At 35.4% G+C, this 24934-nt stretch overlaps 1 protein-coding gene across 5 annotated transcripts; it reads left to right on the forward strand.

Annotated features, from left to right (window-relative positions):
• Window positions 1-2489: 2489 nt before the first annotated feature.
• On the forward strand, window positions 2490-24455 carry kcnip3b (Kv channel interacting protein 3b, calsenilin). 5 transcript variants are annotated; one of them, XM_065290531.2, is made up of 9 exons: window positions 2490-2627; window positions 10452-10632; window positions 22566-22690; window positions 22769-22838; window positions 22925-22995; window positions 23099-23206; window positions 23281-23385; window positions 23458-23520; window positions 23723-24455. In XM_065290531.2, exons 1-9 carry the CDS (start codon window positions 2622-2624, stop codon window positions 23768-23770), a joined length of 777 nt encoding a protein of 258 aa, XP_065146603.1. In that variant the 5' UTR covers window positions 2490-2621; the 3' UTR covers window positions 23771-24455. The 5 variants fall into 5 exon arrangements, with proteins under 5 accessions (XP_065146603.1, XP_065146602.1, XP_073672155.1 ...); XM_065290530.2 differs by having other exon boundaries at window positions 23819-24455; XM_073816054.1 differs by having other exon boundaries at window positions 23461-23520.
• The last annotated feature ends 479 nt before the right edge of the window (window positions 24456-24934 follow it).

Consider the following 24934-nt stretch of genomic DNA (forward strand, 5'->3'; position numbering starts at 1 on the left):
GGTACCGGGGGCCGTAGGGGTGCGAGTCTTCAACCCCATTAGTTACCAGTGCAGGGCATAAACTGATGAGCAATTTCGCCTGATGATGTAATTCACCTCCAGCAACCAAAAAAAAAAACAAAAAAAAAAACGAATTTATGGCCTAACTCTCTCATAAGACAAGTGTGGGGATACTTAAGAAAGGTTCCTGGCCCCTTTCCTCCTGTCACGTTAAAGAGCAAGGTGGTGAACTCATCTGGAAATGATTCATTAAGCTTTCAAAGCACCTGGGGGAATGGTGTAGATAAAAGCTATTTTGTACAATAAGAAACAGAATGAGTTTAATGAGGAGGCCTGCGCAGATTGGACCTTTCTCCTTCATTGAGTTAATTATACAATCAAACGAAGTCACCATCTACCACTTTCTTATACTCTTTTCACCTATTTTTAACATCGATGAAAATTACACGCAATTACCGAGCACCTGGTTACTACAAATTTAATAGACTTAATCATTAGCAGTGTTCTTTACCAAAATCCGGCACACGTGATTTGGAGTAAATTGCATTGGGTTCATTTTGTGCACAGTTGGCAGCATAAGTTATCTAAAGCCCTAGACCCCACAAAATTGCTTTGCAAATAAATAACAAAAAACATTACTCCGACAAATAACATAAAATAATTAAAATTTAAAGATGAGCAAATTTGAGTAAATTCATTGCTATACATATTATATTTTTTAATTGGCATACACTTTTATCCAAAATGACTTAAGCCGCACTGCCTTTTTTGGTCACTTTTAAAAAGAGCAGTGCGACGCTGCTTTGATGTCGCTAGGCATCACAAAGGCAGCTGTCCTGTCAATCAAATATTGAAGCGGGAGCGCTCTTTTGCTGTGAACTGTCAAATTAGCAGAAACATAAAAAGAGGGCGCTAGCTCTGACCTTGATCGAGGATGAGAGGTGCACAAACACAGGAGGGGGGAAGGGGGGGGGGGCTTAAGCCCCTTATTGTGCATTCAATGTATATATTTTATCAGTATGTTTGTTAACTGAGAATCAAACCCACAACCTTTGCACATCTTTACCAACTGTGCTACAGGAACCCAAGTCAGATAGTCGACCGACTATTAAAGTTTCACAAAATAATTGTTACGTTTTTTCTTATGTTTTTCACAACCTCCATTAATCATAATTTCTACACTGTAAAAAAAAGATTTGTTGTTTCAACTTAAAAAGTGTTCATGCTGACTTAAATTTTGAGTTAATTCAACTATTCAAATATCAGTTGACTCAATTTGTATATATATATATATATATATATATATATATACTCTTCATATGTATATGAGTGACAAGATGCAGACCACTATTTTCTGTTATAAACTTTCACATAGCATCTTTAGATTATAAAAACATTAAAAATTCAAATCCATAATTTGATTTTCAAAGATTTATTATAAAAACTGATTATTTTTACCACAAAATGCAATAAATTTTAAGTTTTTTTTTTCAAAATGCTATAAATCTATTGAATCAATAAATGTGCATTCATATTTGCCATGTTATATTAATTTAGTTGACTAGTGGTATACACTGGTTAAAATAAATTAACATTAAAGGCATTAATCAAAACACTTACTTTGTCAATTTAAGAACACCGTCATTGCTGCTGTCATCCTTGGGACGTCATCGCTGAACTTTTTTTTGACAACAATCGGCTGTAAAATGTTTTGGTCCTGCTCGATTTTTGTTGGCTTTGAGTGAAATAATGGAACGTTTTTCATAAGATCCCTTGGGGTTAATGTGTTAGCATAACAGAAGCTTGATGCTGTCGGGAGAACAAGCAACAGCCGGCATTTTTCCGTCTCCCGGGTGCCTAACGCGTAAATTTTTTGATTTTGAAGGCTTACGTTTCTTTTCCGCCACAGAAAACCACCACAAGTTCATCAAAGCCAACAAACGTATTATTTTGTTTTTGTTTGTTTGTTGATCACGAAGTACAAAGTAGATGAGGAAAACTAGGATTATGTGTGTTTTCATCGCGTTGCCATTATTGTTTACAATGCGTGAAATGGTGCGCTGTGATTTGTTGAGCGGATTTATTGCATTCTGCAGAGAAGGAGGACTGCCGTTTATCATGTTTTGGGAAAAAAGGGAGAAAAGATGAAAGAATAACATGGCAGATATTGGATTTTGCATAAAATTAAGAATTTACTTTTTAATACTGACCTGATACAATACTGATTTTGGCGGTTACTCTATTTCGCGTTTTGAAACCAAGCTCTTCATATATAATTCAGATAACTGATAGTGAACAACACACCAAGTGACTAAAATCACAATGTGATCGTCACAAGCATCTCTCTCTCTCTCTCTCTCTCTCTCTCTCTCTCTCTCTCTCTCTCTCTCTCTCTCTCTCTCTCTCTCTCTCTCTCTCTCTCTCTCTCTCTCTCTCTCTCTCTCTCTCTCTCTCTCTCTCTCTCTCTCTCTCTCTCTGTCACTAGAGAGCAAGCAGCAATGTTTCTCTGATTCACATCTGTCTGCAGATCCATCTGGCAGGAGACGATAAATGAAAGAACGGCTAAACATCTGAGGATTACTTTACTCTCATCCAGCTACATAAACAACCAGCTAAGCATCATGCAGGTACTGTTAGACACTTAATTTCTACCTGAACCCGAATGCAATGTATATTCAATGCATGCATAATTATTTAGAGTTGTCTCTTTTCTGATCAAAATTAATGTATTAATTAAAAAATTCTCAATTTATTGTCTATAATCTGATTTAGTGTCATCTGTGCCAATTACTTGAGAGTTTTTAGAAACTTGAAGGCATTTAGAAATAGAATAGCGTGTGTGTGCATGTGTTAAGTAAAGAGTCTTTAGAAAAGCTCTAGGCCTTTTTCATTTTCGCAATTTGTTGGATAGTCACTTAAAACCAGTAATCTTATTATTGTGTAATACTGTGCCTTTGTTCAGACTACTTTAGGACACCCTGTGTCCTAATTTGATATCAAACCCTTGATGTCCCTTGGCTAATGTAAGTTTTTGAAGAAAACAGGGAAAAGGGCCAAAGCCAATTTTCACTTTCTCTGCTTTATTTGAAATGTTGTTTAATCTGTATGCTTTTGTATGCTGAAACAATTTTTTGTGTACTGTTAACAACTGTATACAGTATACCATACACTGCTGTACAACAAACATAGGAATGGAACTATTAGTTTTTTAAAGTTTTCTTGATAATACTGTACAATGGAACAATGAGTAACCAATTATAATGTCAAGTTCAGTCATGAAACTCTTTCATTTGGGCGATTTGGCCACATAAAGCTGACAGCGCAGTCAAATAATGTAAATCTCTAAGACATAATATATTTATTTCCGTTTTGTCCTGGTTTTAGCTCTAGCCCACCTTCTCCCCAGCACCACCTGCCTAGATCTGCTACTAGGGTTTTCCTACTTTCTTGCAGCTTATTCTAATTTCCTGTAATTATGTCCATGTTTCAGTAAAAGCCTTTACTCTACATCAGTAGCGTAGATCGAAAGCTCATGTACTTTATTATTTTGTACCTTGTCCTAAGATGAAATTTGAAAATGATGTATTTTTGATGTTGTTTATTTTCACTCTTACATTTTTAAAGCGAGTACTCAATAGCATTGATGTCCTTTACACTTGATCGAAAAGGAGTTGTGTTTCTTTTTTAGTTCTTCAAAAGTGAGATGTGGATTAGACTGAGGGCTTTAGAGTTTGAATCAATTTAATGTTGGCTCTGTATGGTGACAAAGGGAGGAAACTGTGATGAGTTTCAAATGCAACAGAACTGTTTAATATTTCATTGAATGTTTTGCCCAGATATAAACAAACAAAAAAATATATAAAAAACGTAACAAAAACTGTAATACTTTGTGGACTTAAATAATATGTCAGAAGAAACAGCCCCAGGGCAACAGCATTAGACAGACAGATAAATCAAAGTCAGGATCAAATCATAACAGTGGTGGGATTAGGACTGTGTACATGTGTACAATATTAATATGTTTTGAAAGTGCAAGTACTTTTTCTATTGTGGACTGATTATTTTCAGCATTGTTATATTCAGACTGACTAAAATCATTTGTGGTTTTGTTTGGATGCATTTTGAAATCAGCATCCCTACTCATTGCTTTCTCAGCTGTTTACAATCTTTTTAATGTCCTTGATAAAGCTGTTGTGTATTTTATCTTTTTAATCTGGCAACCCTAACCAAAGAATCTTCTCAGTGGTGGTAGTGCTCTTGTTTTTGATTGGTTAATGCTGTTCTTGGATCTGATAAGCTTAGGGTGACCAGATGTCCCCTTTTTCCAGAGACAGTCCAATTTTGTTTTCCACAAACCCACAACAATAAAAAGATGAAAACTTTCAAAAAGGTTTGGTCCTGTGTGCATAATAACAAATATGATTTCTATGATATTTTGACAAAACTAGGATATGTCCCAGTTTTTATCTAAAAAATCTGGTCACTCTAGATCAGGTTTGTTCACATATAGTGCTGCTTTAGATACTGTTGGTACCTGTACTGTATAATCTGCTTGGTAAATGGTGCTCTAGAATATATTTAGCTACTCTTTCTTTAGGCCCAATACCACTGGACAGTTTTTGTCTGCGGTCGGTTTATAAGAATTAGATCAAATCCTACCTCTCCGATAGATCCTTCAGAATGTCATGGAGGGGTTCTTTGACCACAGCTTATAAAATGGTCACTGGGGTCCCTCAGGGATCAGTGCTTGGTCCACTCCTTTTCTCCATCTACACGACATCCTTTGGACCTATCATACATGCGCATGGCTTCTCCTACCACTGTTATGCCGATGACACCCAGATCTACTTCTTATTTCAACCAGATGATCAGCACGCATTACAGCCTGTATAGAAGACATTTCAGGTAGTATGAAGTAACCAGTGGGTAGCACTGTTGCCTCACAGCAAGAAGGTCCGCGGTTCAAGCCCCAGCTAGGGCAGGTGGCCTTTCTGTGTGGATTTTTCATGTTCTCCCTGTGTCTTTGCGCGTACTCCGGTTTCCGGAGATAGGCAAATTAGAGATGTCAAATTGTCCCTACCCCAGCCTGTGTATGGATCAACTTGTCTGAATAAAACTTGTGTATGGATTAGATGGTTCTCGCCATGAACATAGCCGCACATGCTGGAATGTAAAGAAATAAAAGGAAGAAGAAGTATGAAGAAACACCATCTTTCCCACTTAATCTTCTTTACTACTCCCTGCTGGTGAAAGGATTTTCATAATAGTCTGGTCAACTAGATCTCTTGCAACATTCAAAAAACAATTAAAAACATATCTTTTTTATTGTCTGCTCTTCTCTCTTCATAAAAAACTAACTAACACCATCTCTCTCTTTCAACAGGCATGATATTAGAAATGTTAAAACTAGTAACTTAGTATAGGCACTTCTTGTATTATTGCCTCTATATGACAAATGGTGCTATCGTTGTGCAAGTTCTCCCACTTTACTTTGCAAACGCAGTGCAGTCAGTCATTTATGCATACATTCACTCATCCCACAAAGCAAACAATGTTTTGAAAGTTCTCTCAGGGAGAGAAGTCAAGACAGAGAGAAATGAATCTAATTGAGGGTGTTGAAGGGATGAAAAATTGACTTCTCTGTTGTTATGAACGCAACAATAAATCTACAACTTTTATTATCAAGAGTCGCAGTCACTCTCAACAATATCACATAAATATTTTGACGCTCTTTGCTCCTATGTACCAGCATATTGTTACAGGCACAACTTTTCTGGTATTCCTGAAAGGATATCAAGGACTGTTTGTATTGAAGGCGCCATATGTGGTTGTTTGTGACAGGTTGAACAACCACAGTGGTCAGACAAGGGATTAATTGGTGGCTGCTATATCGGCACTTCTTACCGTACATGATACACTCGACTGCCTCTTCACGGTTGTATTAATAATGGAGCAGGTGTCATGAACTGTAGGTGACAGCATGACAGTCCAGCACAAATACACACGACAACAAATCGCTGTATAACACACAAATACACAGTCAAAAAATAAACAAGGAAGTATTGCATACCCAACTAATTTATAGCTGGTGGGGTTATATAATATTCCCAGTGGTTGTCAGAGCAGGTGTGGGCAATCATATTAGTTCCTTTAAGCATTTACTCTCAAACTGTGTTTTCTTTTAAGGAAGTGAATACAAATATGTGTAGTTTTTCATGACTATTGAGAGATTTTAAATTATTTTGTGATGTTCTGAATGTTTATAACAAATCTTTGTGTCTTTTTATACACGGTCAGAAAAAATGGTCAAAAAATTGTCTCCAGCTGACACTGGGACAGGATCATTTAAAAAAGTTCACATTTGCACCTAAAGAGTTCATATTAATACATTAGCGGTACATGCTGCTACGAAATTAATTTTTAAATGCACCAAAATGGTACATATTAAAACCTTTTAAAGGGCACCTATTTTCCGATCCACGGTTTTACATTTCCTTTGGTATGTAAGTGTGTATTAGTACATGTTAAATAATCGATGATGAGAGTTATCATCTCCAAAGTTAATATTTTTTCTTGGACTACAACAAACACACAGATTTAAGGCAACAGTTAACTTCCTGGGATTGGTGATGTAGACAAGACAGTCATTATCATAATTCCTCCCCCCTCGGACTGAAAATTAACTCCTGTTAGCATTGCATTGTGACCGAATCTTTCAAACATGGTAGGGAGCGTCCCATTTCCTGCTGAAGTCAGAGGTATTCAGGCCAATCACAATGTACAGATTAGCTGGCCAATCAGGGACACAGCCCTTTTCAAATCAATGAGTTTTGTACAAGGTCCGTGCGTTTCAGGAAGAGAGGGAAATCTGGAGCTACAAAAATGTATGGCACGGCTATTCAATTGGCAGCCCGCGGGCCAAACCCGGCCCCCAAGGGAATTTGATCTGGCCCTTCATGTAGTCTGTAAAAAAGACATCTCTAGAATAAATTTAGTAAGTTAGACAACGGGCCATGGAGTTACGAGTTGTTGCGCGTGCGTCTGTTTCATACAGCATGAGCTGCAGAGCGCGAATCACGTGACTGGTGCGAGCAGCTGTGTCATGTGTTTATATTCGCCTCCCCCGCTCGCGCCCGCGTCTCAAGACGCGATAGCTGACAGTGGTGAGTTAAGAGACCGGACTCTATGGCTGTTTTAACTTTATTTGTTGTATTTCCAGCTTTAAAACACTGCCTTTTCCCACAATTGTTGTCTGATATGTCATCTCAATGATGACTTGCTTATCCACAATGACAATTACGTTAGATGTCTTAATAAAGGAAACTCATTGAAACGATTTTGTGTACTAGACAAAAAAATCCTGCCGTTTCTCCAAAATTCAAAACAGACAAAAGCTCAAATATTATGCGAGTCATCGTTCTCACACAAGAATGCAATTAAAACGAGTAACAGTTAATCGCCCATCGCTTACAGCCAGCACCTGCACCGCTGTATGCGTGACAAACATACACCTGATTTTACTGCTCTTGCGCAATCTAAAAACATATTCTGTCTTATTAGAAGGTTGCCTAATGTATGCCATTATTAAGATGGCTGTTGTAGTTTAAATAGGGCTACTGTAATAATTTGCTTTGACAGAAAACAATTATGTTCCATATTATAAACTTTTTTGTTATGTGCACTGAAGTGAGTAAATGAGTTAAATTCTCAATGAGTGTGATATGGATCTTATTTACCTATTTAAATATAGAATAAAGCTTACTTGGGCATCTTACAATGCACTTGTGTTGTTATGCAATTTTAAAGTACAACATATGAACATGTCTGGATGTAGAAAAAGCCTACTTTGACATCTAACAAGGCACTAATGTTGTTGAATGCAGTTTCAAAAAAATAATGTTTGTAGAAAAAGCCTATTGTACAATGCACTGATTTTGTTTTTATGCAGATTCAAAATATAACATTAGTATGTTTAAATGTAGGTTATATCTCCGGCCCCTCATTTGAGATGCTTTTCATGAACTGGCCCCCACGACAAACTAATTGAATAGCCCTGATGTGCTGTGTGTTGAAAATAATCTGGTTTTTAACCATAAACCACGTGAACAAATTGTATTACACCAATTTTTTTTAGCAATGAAATAGAGGCACTTTAAAAGGGTACTGCCCCAGTGACAGCCAGAGACCATTTTTTGACCATTTTTCTGACAGGAAGCAAAAAAAATTGTCTGGCCTTTCCATGATATCTTGTTGTGTTCATAAACAATAGCTCATGCACAAATACACACACAAGTGAAATTTCACAAATATGTGCATTTCTATGAGGATTTGAGGATAAGGTAGATTTTATTTTGTTTTATTTGTAACTTTTCAGCTATCTTTAGACGCTTGTAAGTTTTTTTTCTTTTCTATGTGAGTCTCACCTTACACAACTTTGAAAGTATAATGCATTTATCTTTTGCTGGTGTTAGACTGTATATTAATTTCCGTTGCAAAAAAAAAAGATTTCATATGCTGTTAAGCACAGTTAGATTTCTTGTTGTATAACAACGCATATGATATTTCAAGTCACTAAAATGCAGAGTTTGGCTGGGACATTTATTTTGTGTGATCTTAATCTTTTTACTGATTTAAGGGTCTTCAAGCACAGTAAATCGGTTTATTTGTAACTTTCTAAGGGGTTCTGTTACTCATATTACTAATATATCCTATATCAGGGATGGGCAACTTCGGTCCTGGAGGGCCGGTGTCCTGCAGAGGTCTGTTTAATTATGGTTGGAGCTAAACTTTGCAGGACGCCAGCCCTCCAGGACCGAAGTTGCCCATCCCTGTCCTATATGCTGGGTTGTTTCAACCCATTTCTATGTTAAATATAAACATTTTCTGGGTTAATTTACCCCGTGGTTCTCAAACTTTTTGCCGTGGACCTCCTTGTGTAGGGTGAAGTGACGGCCAGTGACTTCTTTTTCAAGGGTAGCCCATCATTTGTGTGGATCGTCATTTCAAAATATAAGTGTCTGCTGAAGACGCTTCGAAGGGGTTTATGACAAAAGAAACACTTGCATTTGCCAAATAATCACTTAATCTCATGTGTAATCAGAGTTTAGTGTTAAATTAGTGTCTTGCGAGTATTTTGTGAACGTGAGGGTCTCTTTCATCGTAAACCCTTTTGACGCGTGTGCAACAGGCACTTATTGTGAAATGACACATGATACACATTTTAACATTGCCAACAACACACATGACACTCCGAACACATATTTTGAATTCACACCCATTGGAAGAGAAGTCACCGGCCTTGGTAGGATGCATCCCTCCATGGCCGCAAAAAGACAATTCATAACATAAAACAATCTCAAACTTTGAATTTGTATTAAACAAATTAAATTATATTTTTGAGGTTTAATTACACAAAATTTATGATAAATTAAATCAGTGTCATCACTCAACCCTGAAAAGGTACATATCATTAAAATCTGACTTTTTCCATGTTTAAGTGCTATAATTGGGTCTTCTGTGATTTTATCAAAATGTGTAAAAGGATAACCCAACAACGTAGTTTTTGTAAACCATTCTCTACAAGCATGTGAAAAAATAGGTCATTGAAATTTGTCTTCTCTGTGATGTCAGAAGGGAATAATACCGCCCCTTAATCTGCACTATCCAACCATGGCACTGCCATTTAGTGCAGAGATCAGCTTATTTGCATTTAAAAAAGGACACACCCAGAAATGGCACATTTTTGCTCGCACCTACAAAGTGGCAATTTTAACACACTAAAAATAAATTATCTATTTATCTCGTGGTATTTTGAGCTAAAACTTCACATACGTACTCTGGAGACACCAAATATTTATTTAACCTCTTAAAAAATTCTTGTAAAATGTCCACTTTAAGGCAGGCCCTTTCCCTCAGTTTGTGAACCACTGATTTGTGTAAAGCATTATTTTTTAGAGTTGAAAAATATATCCTAGTTTTTGGCCAAATGTTAAAGTTTGATAATGCTTGGTTGTTTCAATCCACGGTTGGGTACAATATAGACAAACTTAGTTAACTTAGAAAATGTCCTCATCTGACCCAACCATGATCAAAACAACCTAGAATTTCTGGATAAAACAACATGGGTTCATTTAAACCCAGTGGTTTATCTACATTTTATCCAACCATGCACCAACTCAGCATTTTTCTAGACTATGAGTAGGAATGTCTGCTCCCATCTGTCTATGCTCTTACTGCATTTTTAATATAACCTCAACTTGATACCCTCTTAAAATGCCTTACAATGGGAAATGGCACACTAGTGCATCCCCACTGAGGAAGCAACCTGACTCTGCTGCAGTTAGAAATCTCTCACAGCTCCTCATAGAGTTTTTAATTCAATCCCCTTGTCTTACACCTCACTTTTATGACCTGCCCTTTTAATGAGTTCCCACATTGTTGTTGTGCTGCAGGCAGATGGACAGAAGGGTATGGATGGAGGTCTCCGGCCTGATGCCAGCGGTCAGAACGGAGACCCCAGCAGGCAGAGGGACGACGGAGGGAAGTGGCAGAAGCCGCGCATCTCTCGCAAGTCCCTTAGGAAATGCTGTCTGGTCAATTGGATCATCGCCAGCAGAGCGCCACAGGGCTCAAGTATGATTCTGAAGAACCCCAAAAATGTTTTCATCTGAAACACATGGAGTCTGAGAGGAGAGGTTTAGTATAGCATTTAAAGAGCACCTATGGTCCGAATACATGTTTTTACATTTCCTTTGGTATGTAAGTGTGTAGTACATGATAATGATATGCAAAAGGTACAAACCCCAAAGTAAACGTAAATTCTTTTTTCTTGGACTACAACAAACACACAGATGTAGGCAACAGTTTACCTCCTGTGATTGGTGATGTAGACAAGACCGATATTATCATAATTCTTCCCCCTTGGACTCATAGCCTGTAAGTTAACTCCTGTTAGCAACCGAATCTATGAAGGTATACTTGGTGCAAAACAACTTCACACCTGTGACAGTGGAATTTGTATTTGTAGAGATTATCCACACATGTGTATCAGTAAATTTGAAGTCACAGATGAAGAGTTGCAAACTTGTAGATTTTTTTTCTTTCCCTCAAATACAACACAACAGTTACACATTCACAAATCCTTCAGTGCAGCTGCACAAATCCCATTTTACAAATCACAGATTAAGAAACTCACAAGCTCACGTTTTTTGCTACAATTGATGCAGTAAATATGGTGCAAAACCTACTTGAACACCTGCATCAAAGTATGTAAAGTCACACACAAATTTTGTACATTTGCAAAATCAGTTTGTGCATCTGTGCGATGAGAGTTGCATGTGTGTAAAAAAAAAATTCACAAATATTTTTTTATTTTTAAAATATTTTCTAGCACAAACACAAGTACATAAATACAACTGCTTGAATCTGCTGCTACGAGTTTCAAACACTCTTTTTCGTGTGCTCTCTGTTTTGCACCAAATATCTCGAGATAAATGGTGCGAAAGTGATTTGTATACCTGTAGGCTATGGGGAGCACTGTTCAGCACTGCCCACCAGGTGGCGCCTGACACTCACTGAAGCAGAGTTTATTAATTACCAGCAATGTTTCAGCAAGGTAAATCTCCTTTATCAAGGTATTATTTTCACCAAGTGGAGAACAATACAAATGGGAGTGCTAATTATACACAGATGAAGGTAATTACATACAATATTCCAATGATTCATTAGTAAACAAAATATAAGTTCAATAAATCTCAAACCATCAATATAAGTAGATTAAAAAATACAAGCAGCAAATACACACATAGGCCTACATTTAACTAAGATACATGCTTTTTCTTCTAATATACTAATTTGGATGATTATTTCTGTCTTTTTGAATCGGGTAACTGAACAACTAAATTTTTTTATTATTATCTAAACAGTTGTTCTGATTTCTTAACATTTACCTTGGATGCTAACCCAAATCAAATCAGCTTTTTAGACTTGTGGGTAGCTTGTAATTTTTTACATAGGGATCCGATTAAAAAACCTACAGCTCGTCATACACTATTGAGAGTGGACTCTTTTTGTCATGAGCAGGGCCGTACAGAGGATTTTATGAATACCAAGGTCCATATGTATTTTTCTAATAGCAATTGCACAAACAAAAGAAACATTTAAAATCCTTACAATTACCTGCAAAAAAAAGTTAGACCCTGTAAAGTGAAACAATCACACTAACATAAGCACGCTAAAATACTAACCTGTTCCCTTAAAGAAAGAAGAGTTAACTCAAAAGAATAGTTTAAAAATAGTTAAAGCAACTGTTCTAAAAGAGCTGATTAAAATTTAATAGACCGGTCTAAGAACAAAACTAACCAGAATAAACCCATACTTAAACCAGTTAAATTCATTTAAACTTATTTAAATAAGAAAAGATTAAATATAAAGGATTTAAAATTATTTATTATACATATCGTACTGTAAATATTTATTGATTATTTATTGATCTACATTGATTATTTATTGACACATCTTTTACTGTAAATATTTATTGATTATTTATTGATCTAAATTTTGTACGGTAAACATTTATTGATATATTTATTGAATCATCTATATTGATATATTTATCTAATTATTCTATTTATCTTACTAACTTACCTATTCCATTTTTATTCCTGTTCAGTAAACTGCTAATTAATTTATATAAGTTTTCATGTCTCATGTGTCTTTTCTAATATAACATACACCACTCAACGAACCTAGAACTGGTCCAGTAGCATAGTTATTACGATTGCAGTGACATAAGTGCTACAACTGCATTTTGTTGAACTTAATCATCCTATAACTTCATTATTGTATATAGCAATTGAGAGGGTATTTTCATCTAGAAAGTGAGGTGAGTTGGACCAATTTTTACTTAGACAGGAGGCCTTTTAGGTATATTAAAGCCTATTAGGTGTATGTAGGCCTATGTGTGTATTTGCTGCTTGTATTTTTTAATCTACTTATATTGATGGTTTGAGATTTATGGAACTTATATTTTGTTTACTAATGAATCATTGGAATATTGTATGTAATTACCTTCATCTGTGTATAATTAGCACTCCCATTTTTATTGTTCTCCACTTGATGAAAATAATACCTTGATAAAGGCGATTTACCTTGCTGAAACATTGCTGGTAATTAATAAACTCTGCTTCAGTGAGTGTCGGGCGCCACCTGGTGGGAAGTGCTGAACATAGCCTACAGGTATACAAATCACTTTCGCACCACTTATCTCGAGATATTTGGTGCAAAACAGAGAGCACACAAAAAAGAGTGTTTGAAACTTGTAGCAGCAGATTCAAGCAGTTGTATTTATGTACTTGTGTTTGTGCTAGAAAATATTTCAAAAATAAAAAAATATTTGTGAAAAATAAATTGTACACACATGCAAGTCTCATCAAACAGATGCACAAACTGATTTTGCAAATGTACAAAATTTGTGTGTGACTTCACATTATTTGATGCAGGCGTTCAAGTAAGTTATGCACCATATTTACTGCATCAATTGTAGCAAAAAACGTGAGCTTGTGAGTTTCTTAATCTGTGATTTGTAAAATGGGATTTGTGCAGCTGCACTGAAGGATTTGTGAATGTGTAACTGTTGTGTTGTATTTGAGGGAAAGAAAAAAAATCTACAAGTTTGCATCTCATCCTCTGCGACTTCAAGTTTACTGATACACATGTGTGGATAATCTCTACAATACAAATTCCACTGTCACAGGTGTGCAGTTGTTTTGCACCAAATATACCTTCATACATTTCAGGCAGACAATGAAATCTGGAGCTAAATGTACGGTATGTGGAAAATAATGTGGATTTTTTTAACCATAAACCACGCAAACACATTATATTATACCAAATACACAAAATAACATTGTTTATAGCAATGAAATAGGTGCTCTTTAAAAATATGTGACCATGTGAAATGCAGGCTATAGTCATATAATCCAATTATTGATTTCATTTTTTTTTTTCATAAAGACCTTACTCAGTCAACATTAAAGATATCAAGGTTACATTATGTAGGATGATTATAACAGTAAATTACAAAAAAAAGACTTTATACAGAATCACATATTATACATGCATGCTTGAGTGATTTTATGCGTAAAATGTACACGTCAGCCAGTTTTTTTCTCTCTTTCTTAACTTGCAAACAAAGACAGGAAGCTTTTTGAGTGCCTTTTAAATTACGTGTATGATTTATTCATATTTAACACATTGTCATTCTGCCACAAAGCACTATAAAAAAATGCACAAGCATATCAACTCATAAAACGACTAAGCGAGTAATTTTTTAATGTCATCTAGAAAGCTTTATTGCTATTCTTCATCAACAGTACATAAAATGTACACAAACTAAATTACACAGTCAACATTCTACAGAAAATTGAGTTTCCCACCTGTAATATGATTTAGTGCTAGCGTACATGTGTGCACATTGTAAATAAAATCAAGACGTGGCCTGAAGGCAGCATGTATATGTTCTATATTTTATATAATGTAAACTGATGCTATGCCTTATATAGTGCATGATGCATTGCCCAGGTTTATTTTTAAAACAGCGTTAAGCACCACTGCTTCAATATGTCCTACTTATGCCATATTGTATCATCATTTTCATCATTACTTTCTTTGCTTTCACACTCAATGCATTCATCTTTCCACTCCAATATTATATCCACCATCAATATTATAGTGTAGTTTTAGTCAATCATCTTTGTCTACGGACTGGGAGATGTTTTTAGGTTTGTAGGTCTTTAATATGTAAGTTGTGTCAGATGCAGTCTGTTCAGGGGCTGCTTAAGGGGACAGCATGTGTCTGTGCCACAACATCCGCTGTAAATAATTGACAAAGCACCTCTGTGTGTATGCAGGCAGTGAATAATGTGTGTGCGTGTGTGCGTGCATCTGCAGAGCTGAGACCCCATCAGCACTCAGCACTTCTCAAAGACTTTCTGTTGCTATATTCAGGCAAGGCATTAGCTTGGACTGTTCACAAAACATAATCACTCCTTAATTTGATTTGTTTGCTTCAATGCTTTATGCAATCATTTTGTATGCATTTCAAATATGCAGTCATTCAATCGTATTTATTCAATGCATAAACAAATTACAGATTTAATGCTGATCCTATTCCTATTAGACGTTTCCTGGACATGTGACCAAAACATACTGCTGAATCAGTTCTCGTGAAACAAACCAGCTGTCAATGTGCAGCAATAATGATGGATAACTGCAGGCTAATTATTTAATATTTTAAATATTATCTTACTACTTAAGTGTTTTAAGAAGGGTATTATAAGTAATAAATGCTCTTTTTGCAATCCAAGCATAGCCTCATTCCCTGTTACAGTAACGTGAAATTGAGGGATTGTATTAAATGAAAAGCTGTACATTTCTCAATAGCTATAATCCCATTATTAAAAAGGCATAAAATCTCCATTCAAATGCTTTAAATGTGACAGGACAAAAATGGACTTATTGTAATTTGCGAATTAGATTACTTCATATTTTTAATGAAAGATTACTGGGCTGCACAAGACTTACTACTCTACTTTCAGGTGGTTTGAAAAAATATGCCTAATATCTGCTTTTCCATGTATTTAAAATGAATCAGAAATAGCAACCACTTGAGCACTTATGATGACTTCATCTTGCATTGTGTTTAGTACTGTTATAGATGCCAATAGATGGCAGTATGCTTTTGGAAATGTGAACCCGTAAACCCTTTCTGAGTACCCTTACCTTAGGATGTGATTGTAGTAAAATTCTGTCCAATTTAACACTGAATAATGTGTGATAATTCAGAATAAGTGCCAATGAACAACATTACATTTGTAAAAACGAGCAAAAATGACATTAGCCATAAGGCATTTCTAATGAAATCCTATGGGGGTAAACCATTAGAGATTGAAAAATTGGAAGTGTGCAGGAGTTTTTGTTAAAGCAATAATTTTGTATCAATTCACCAGCAGATGTAGGCATGTGTAGAAACATGATGCAATATGCTGTCATTTCTTATGAAAAATAAAAAACAATGTGAGATACAGGAATAGGACAACCAATGAAATCTTAAGAATTATAGTTTCTTGTTTGTTTATTTACACTGTAAAAAAAATTGCTGTAATTATGCAGCTGGTTGCCGGTAACTTAGTGTAGAAGATAAAGACTGAAAATGTTTTGTGTTCATTTAACTTTGAACAAACTGTTGCCAGTAAAAAACATAAGTGTAAAATCTACAGTAAGTTACTGGCAGCAAGTTCAGTAATACCCTTATTTCTACAGAAATGTTTTATAGTTCATATCAAAATTTTACTTTTTCACACTTTTAAATGTTCCTTACTGATCACTTTTCAGGAAAAAATCTTAAAACCCTATAAAAGGGACATAAAAATCGAATAAGTCATAGCTACTTTTTAAGCAGATTTTTTAAAGAAAAAAAAAATACTTCAATTCGTAAACATTTTAGGTGTTACCAATTGAAATAATTTTTAGGTTAATCTAACTTATAACATTTTAAAAAATCTGCTATAGTAATTAAAATAAAAATTTAAAAATTTAAAATTAAAATAAAAGTTTCTTCACCTTAAAGGAAAACACCACCGTTTTTCAATATTTTACTGTGTTCTTACCTTAACTAAGATAAATTAATACATCCCTATCTTTTTTATGTGTGCACTTTTAATCTTTGTACAGCGCTCCATGAATGTGTTAGCATTTAGCCTAGCCCCATTCATTCCTATGGCTCCAAACAAAAGTTTTATTTTGTGCCACCATACTTACTTGTGTAACTACTCATCTAACAGTCTTCAAATAGGGAAAACATTAAAGTGTTTGGTGGCTTCTAAATTTATCCCTGTTTGGATCCTAAGGAATGAATGGGGCTAGGCTAAATGCTAACACATTCACAACGTGCTGTACAAAGATTAAAAGTGCACGCATTGAAAAAAGATGTATTAAAGGAACAGTATGTAGGATTGTGGCCAAAACTGGTATTGCAATCACAAAACCTGTGGCTAAAACTGGTACTGCAATCACACACAGCTGCTTTAGGTAAAAAGTTTAGGTAAAAAACATAGTAAAATATTGAAAAACGGTGGTGTTTTCCTTTAAAGTAAGAAAATTTTACATTTATTAAAATAAACATTTTTAAAAATGTTACCAGTTTAAATATTTTTTTAGATCCAACTTTCACTTTTTACAGTGTACCCCTTTAGTTCATTACATTACATGTTAAAACCAACTTCCAGCTTTCCTATATAAAGGAAACTGTAAACAGAGAGACTCCTACAAATAGTCCCTTATGTCTGATGTATCATGCTGAAACCATAATGCTGTTTCAGCAACAAGGCCATTAAATTAAGAGCTACACTGAATTTTAATCACTTTTATGGAGACGCTCCCTTGAGATAATATTTCACATTTATACACACAATAATGACTCCACAATGCAGCACAAATAAATGAATCATGCACGACTGCACGTTAATGGATTGGCATCGGGTGTAGATACTTAATGTATGTAATTTATATGTACATTTAGTCTGTATTTAGTGTCACACTATATAAAATTTGTAAGACTGTAAGACCTTACTGGGCATTTTAACAGTAATATACAGTAATGTCAAAAGTTTTGTCAGCTAGTTACTGACCTTCCACTATAAAGGTTGTTTACAGTTATTTACTCTACAGTGCAAAGTTCAGTAAGGGTTAACTGCGTGTGTTAGATCAGTAATATTAACTTGTGAACAGACATAGTAAGTTTCACAGTACACTTTAAAGCTAGGTGCACTGCCATCCACCTATCGATTTTTGTCCTTATTGCTCCTTGATGCATATCCCCAGTATAAACACATGCATTAATAAGTGCAAACTCATTGTCTTTTCCATTGTGCATTCATGCACTCAGGCTGATTGATGGGTAAAGTTTTTCCTGTAATCAATACAATAAGTGTATTTGTATTTAAAATTAAGGAGCGCTATTTTCACATTGATATAAACATGTTTTTTTACAATGAATTAAATAACAGAATGAATTCAGATCCAGTTGAAATAGCCAACAGTCCTGGTATGTCACTTGGTGAGCCAGGTCATATGCTATAAGGGTACATGCACACCAAAGCGGTTTTCGCCCTTCAGTCGGCGTATGTTTTCAAATGTTTCCAATGGAAGCCCCGCGCTTTTATAAAACGCCAGCAGCTGGTGTGGTTTTTCCGCACTGAGAGCTAAAAAATCTTCAGCTTTGGGGAAAAGTTTAGCTCATCAATGTGACTTTTCACTCTGTCATCCAATCATAGTGGGGAAGGGGCGGGACAAATACCACAACAATCGGCACATTGTACAACGACTGATAAACAAAACTGAAAAAATGAAGCATCCGCCTGCTGTTTTCAGCCGTGTTAAATGCTTCCGTGTACACGCCCCCTTAGATTAGAAATTCACTTTTATATGTTATTTGAACATAATTGTGTGTCGTCTGTGTATATCCACAACCACCCTGTAATGATAAAAATCTGCCCACTCTTTTTTTTATCCCCATAAAACCTCAACAGTCTCATGAGACAAGCTGTTTGTGTTTTTTTTTTTTTTGTTTGTTTTTTGAGGAAACTGACGTCACTTTGCACAGGCCACGCCCATAACCATCCAAAGACCACAGTTTGGTCATAATTTCTATTTTAAATCATCTTTACATAATTCATTAGCACACATTCATTATGATGCTTGTCTTATTAAAAACGGTATATGTCTTTGGCATAAACAACAGTAAACGGGGAGGGAAGCAGCAGGTCATTTGCATTTAAAGAGACACACACAAAACAGCGCTTTTACCTGCACACCCACCCAAAAATGGGTCTTTTCAACATGGCATATTAAATGATCTAGACCTGAAACTTCACAGGTCATTCTGGAGACTTATATTACATCCTGAAAAATTACCACATTAGGTGACCTTTAAAACGGGAAGTGTGTGTCATGAATGGACACGACACTTAAAATCCAAATTTTGCATATTTTTGAGGGACCAGGAACTCAGTTTCCTATTTTTTAGTAGGTAAAATAAAGTTAAAATATGTAAAAAATGATGCGTTTTTTTTTAGCGAAGCATATACCGTGCACCAATCAAACAGCGGGTTTATCATCCCTTTATGAAACTTAAAATTCAACCTGCTGTTTGGTTGATTTCCAGCTAGATTCTAATGGATATTTCTGGTCTAAACTGTATTTGGGCAGCTGTTCAGGAGAGCTGCAACTTATAAACGTTCAAAATCACTTTCATGCACGGTAGAGCCATAAAGCGGTCATAATGCTCTTCCGCTAATGCATAACAACCTAAGAGCATGTTAAGTAGATTGAAGCCCTCATGTTGGGATTCCTTATGATAGCTTTCATAGATGTTTTGCATGCTGAGGATAGACATTACTACAGACGTTTATATTTGGACCATAGTCCATAGCATTTAGAATTTTTAGCAACTTTTAATAACTTGCAATTGGCTTGTGATAATTATTACATGATACTATATAATCTCTAACAATTCAGTATTGCATGTTTAAAAAAAGAGTAATTTTTATGTATAGCCACTGGTTTGCATGCATATATGTTATATAATGTTTAACTTTAAAGTGTTGCTGTTGTCTTTATAGTGTTATGCAGATAATAATGATAAAGCAAAATGTTACTTTGTATCAAATGAGAGATGAGTGGGTGAAAGAATGGCAGGAGAAAGGAGCCGCTGACCTGACCTGCTAATAAAAATGCTCACTTATTATGGCTGGCTCATCATTGTGCATTATTGCTATAGAGAGAGAAGAGGGAGTGTCCATGTTGTGAGATGAGATTCGCTCTGTACTTCTTATGGAGGATAAGGTCTGGGGATGACCACGACTCGCTTGTCTTTGGAGACCAAAGCCACAAGAGGTTTCTATCTGGTTGTTATGGATTTACATATATGAGGACATAACTTTGGGATTTTCAAATAGTGATTTTTCAATGTGTTTATATTTTTTTGCGAAAGCAAAACTTTGTGGTTAACAATTAAGTTTGATGTCTATCCGCATCAGTCAGTGGTTTTAGTGTTTTAGGAATCGCTTCGGGAATGGACCCTGGAATTTTGAGGAACTTGTTGCTATAGAGTAATCGGAAGAAACATTGTCCAAACAAAATGATGAAAACACAAAGAAAAAAATTGCTCTGAAAATCGCTTACTGAAATTCAGCATGACCTCTTGACCTTATCCGAAAGAAATTCGGTAACTTCCAACGATGGCCATTCAGGGCATGGAATTGTTTGCAGTAGCTGTAGTGATGCTCCTGTTTTTTATAATGCTTAAACAGTTTGGCATCTGGGAGCCACTGGGATTGGATGGTAAGAAGAACCTTGTGGCTTTTACGTGTTGCCCTACTTCACTTTGAAAAAGAAAAGTGCCATTGTTTTAACTTAATGTAGTTACGTTGATTCAACATTACAATATTTATTGATTGTATTGACTTTTATCATTAAGTTATTTCAAAGCTATCTCACGGGAATTCGTACATATTTTACGAGTTGACTAATTCTTATTAATTCGTACGTAGATTCATACATCGATTCATACGTAGATTTTTGTGTGATTTGCCTTGACCCCTGTGACTTTGGAGTTAGGTGCGGGGTTACACTGCAAAATATTTATTTTTTTACTTAGTATTTTTGTCTTGTTTTCAGTAGAAATATCTAAAAATTCTTAAATCAAGAGGTTTTTTTCTTGATGAGCAAATGACCTAAGAAAATAAGTCTAGGATTTAGACAAAACATATTAAATTTAATGGAATTTGTGCTTACAACAAGCAAAAAAAATCTGCCAATGGAATAAGAAATTTTTGCTGCATTTTTCTTATATTAAGTAAATTCAAGAAAAAGTTCGTTTTTTTTTAGCTTGTTTTAAGCACAAATTCACTTAAATTCGATATGTTTTGTCTAAAAACTAGACTTATTTTCTTAGGTCATTTGCTCATCAAGGAAATACATCTTGATTTAAGAATTTTTAGATATTTCTACTGAAAACAAGACAAAAATACTTAAGAAAGTCCTTTTTGCAGTGTAGGGGTTGTGTTTCGTTATTGTTGGGTTTTTTTCATGAGAATTGTGCGTTTTTGCACGGTTAACTTCGTATGAATTAGCCAACTCGTAAAATATGTACGAATTATTGTAAGATCAGGCTGGTTGTTTATTAAAAAGTGTTACTTTAGACAATTCACAACCATTTTGAGGTCAACAGACATTTTTACAGTGTTCAGCTTATTCATGCTACACTGTCAAAATAATAAAATATGTACTTCAGCTGTCACTGGGGAGGTACCTTTACAAAATAAAAGTACAGCTTTGAAAAGAGATCATATTAATATCTCACGATACATACTGTATCTGTAACTGATTTTTAAGAAAAAAGTTTCTTAGTATTTTTGTATTGTTTTCAGTAAAAATATCAAACAAATTCTTAAATTAAGATGCTTTTTCTTGATGAGCAAAACAAACCAAGAAAATAAGTTTATTTTTTAGACCAAAAATATCAAAAGGGGTTAAGCAAATTTTTCTTGAATTTTCCTTGAATTTAGTGTTTAATAAAAATGTTCAAGATTTTTTTTGCTTACCCTATTGGCAGATTTTTTTGCTTGTTTTATGCACAAAATCACTTAAATTTTATATTTTTGGTCTAAAAACTATACTTATTTTCTTGGGTCGTTTTGCTCTTCTTAATTTAAGAATTTTAGATATTTTTACTAAAACAAGACAAAAATACAAAGATTTTTTCTTGAAAATTGAAAAAAAATGCAGCATGAAATAAAAACAACTTGGTTAAAACAACTAAATTCAACCTACTATTTTAAGTTTTGGCCTAAACGGTTTGCATAACAAATTGTTAAACTTAATTTTTTTAACTTAAAGTAACATAAAAATATATGTTATGTGTATATTAGACAAAAAATGCTGCCCATTTTCTACAGTGTACATTGGGACCTTTACTACCACAGTGACAGCTAGGGTACAACAGTGTATGTATATGCAACTAAAAAAAAACATTTTATATCTTAAAAAACATGAACTGTTTATGCCAACAAAAGTAGAAATGGCTTCTTAAAGTTACTTCAGGTCTCTAGTGCAGAATTCACAGATAGAAAAGACAATAACATTTTGTTATGAGGCAACACATTTATGTAATGTCATGCAATCTAGGTGCAACCCAAATAATATATTATTCTCCAGTGGCATGTTTTATATCCTCACTGAATCTTTTTTCTTCTTATTTTCTTCCTTCATGCCACATAGATGGTGAGTAAATCTTTAATAGGGCCCACAGAACCCTTATTTGTGTCCCTATCCGTTTTCCTTCCCTTCTAGTTTACATCATCTGTTTTATTTGCCTCCTCCCCAACTCCTGTGGTTCTCCGAAACACCCTTCACCTCCTCCATGCTGTACCTGGTTCCCTCCTAAAAGAAACACGGTCATTCCACCTCCACACTTTCTCCTCCTCTGTCCTTTCTCTCTCTAACAGAGAGTTTTGACTGTGATCTGGAGTTGTCCATGGTGAGACATCAGCCCGAGGGTCTCGACCAGTTGCAGGCTCAGACCAAGTTCACAAGGAAGGAGCTTCAGTCGCTCTACAGAGGCTTTAAAAACGTGAGATCAGGAATTGGAAATTTTATTGAAGATGCAGACAGTGCTGGTAAACAGTTTTTGTCTTGTCTATATAAATAGGAGTGTCCCAGTGGATTGGTGGATGAGGAGACTTTTAAATCGATCTATTCCCAGTTCTTCCCTCAAGGAGGTGGGGTTGTGTTGGATGTTGCACTTTCATTTGGTGGTCTATAATATGCGCATCGTATTAATGTGTTAATAATACATCTTTTTCAGATGCAACCACATATGCACATTTCCTTTTCAATGCATTCGACATGGACCGAAATGGCTCGATCAATTTTGAGGTAAAGGACACCGTATGCATGTTGAAATTGCAACTAATGCTACGCAAGCACCGTCTACCATTAACTACGAATATAAAGCATTTGAATGCATGTGTTTTGGCAGGACTTTGTAATTGGCCTCTCTGTTCTACTTCGAGGCTCTGTGACAGAGAAACTGAGATGGGCCTTTAACCTGTACGATATAAACAAAGATGGATACATCACCAGAGAAGTATAAAGATTCTGTATTAACTGACTGATCGTTCATTTATTTGGCTTTGCAATTTACATACAGTTACTTTGTAGGAAATGCTGGCTATCATAAAGTCTATTTATGATATGATGGGCAGCTACACGTATCCTAGTGTAAGAGAGTATGCTGCATTTGAACATGTGGAGATATTCTTCCAGGTATCAATCTTTGAGTATTCCCATATCATGATTTATGGATAAAGAGTGCCTGAAACCACCTTTGTTTTCTAGAAGATGGACCGAAATCGAGATGGCCTGGTGACTATTGATGAATTCATAGAGACATGTCAGAGGGTAAGTGAGCTTAAATCATTTTGTTTTATGTCTTTTATACAAGTACCTGAGCTTGAACATCAGATAAATGTCATCATTCAATTGACTGGTGTTGAATGATGTCACTGTGCGACAGCAAAACAATTCTGTCTCTTACATTAGCATTAAACTGTGAGTAACTGTCTATGACTGACGGACTTTTATCTGAACGTCGTTTCATTAGGACGAGAACATTATGAGCTCCATGCAGCTGTTTGAGAATGTCATCTAAAGCTCTGCGTGAAGTCTGGGAATGATCCTTGTTTCTTTTCCACATCAGATCTCAGCATCGCTCTATTATTCCTCAACTGCTCCACAGGGACTCTTCAGATTTGTTCCTAACACATCGTCTGTTGCATGTGCATTCAACTTTGATTGATCGTATTGAATGTTATATGAGACATCTGCGAATATGTTTCCGCTGATTCTTAAAGCTATAATCTGTAACTGTTTGCTTTAAAAATAAAAATAAAATATTGAAAAGCTCAGATGCAAAACCCTCTTTGTCTGCTTTTATATCAGATTCTTAATGGATTCTGACAACAAAATGGTATTTCTGAAAGACCTGAGGCTAGGATTACGTGTATGTGAATCGAAAGGATTTGATGAACGTATAATACGTGCCGAGAGCATTCAGTTAATTTCATTATCTCATGTGGTGCTAAGCGGCTTTTGCATCTGAGCTCCTCAATTAATGAGCAACTTCATTAACAATCAGTGTTGAGTCTCATTACCTTACCATGATTCACAATGGTAAGTTTATATTAATAATGATTTATAATTTGATCTGTTGGGTCGTATAAAGAGGCAAAAGATACAGATTGCAGCTTTAAAGGGACACTTCACAATTAGATTTTTAACCGTTGTGGAATCCATTCAGCTGATCTCCGAGTCTGGCGGTACCACTTTTAGCATAGCTTAGCACAATCCATTGAATCTGATTAGACCATTAGCATCACGCAAAAAAATAACCAAATAGTTTCGATATTTTTTATGAAATGATATTACGCAGTGCCCGAAAATAGTTCCCTGCTATTGAAAGTTACCAAGGGGACTATTTTCGGGCAGTGCGTAATTTCATTGCGCCTCCTGCAGCCATGTTACGGCAGCAAAGTCCTTGATTATTAGCCAGAGTACAGTACATAGACATATCTGACTAGAAAATCGCAACTTTTAATTTTCCGTTCTGTCTTAGTACACAATGTAAATACAGAAGAGTCAAGTTTTATATAAAAAAAATATTTGAACTCTCTGGATATTTTTTAGCGCGATGCTAATGGTCTAATCAGATTCAATTGACTATGCTAAGCTATGCTAAAAGTGGTACCGCCAGACCTGGAGATCGGCTAAATGCATTCTAAAAAGGTAAAAATCAATTGTTTAACTTTAGGGGAGT

The sequence above is a fragment of the Paramisgurnus dabryanus genome, chromosome 10 (genome assembly GCF_030506205.2).
Source record: "Paramisgurnus dabryanus chromosome 10, PD_genome_1.1, whole genome shotgun sequence".
NCBI classification, from domain to species: domain Eukaryota; kingdom Metazoa; phylum Chordata; class Actinopteri; order Cypriniformes; family Cobitidae; genus Paramisgurnus; species Paramisgurnus dabryanus.

Bases quoted from the DNA above. Each gene is read 5' to 3' on its own strand.
- kcnip3b (XM_065290530.2), top strand. The intron at 22,839-22,924 runs GTGGGGTTGTGT...CATCTTTTTCAG, and splicing joins CCAGTTCTTCCCTCAAGGAG to ATGCAACCACATATGCACAT. The intron at 23,386-23,457 runs GTATCAATCTTT...TTTGTTTTCTAG, and splicing joins ATGTGGAGATATTCTTCCAG to AAGATGGACCGAAATCGAGA.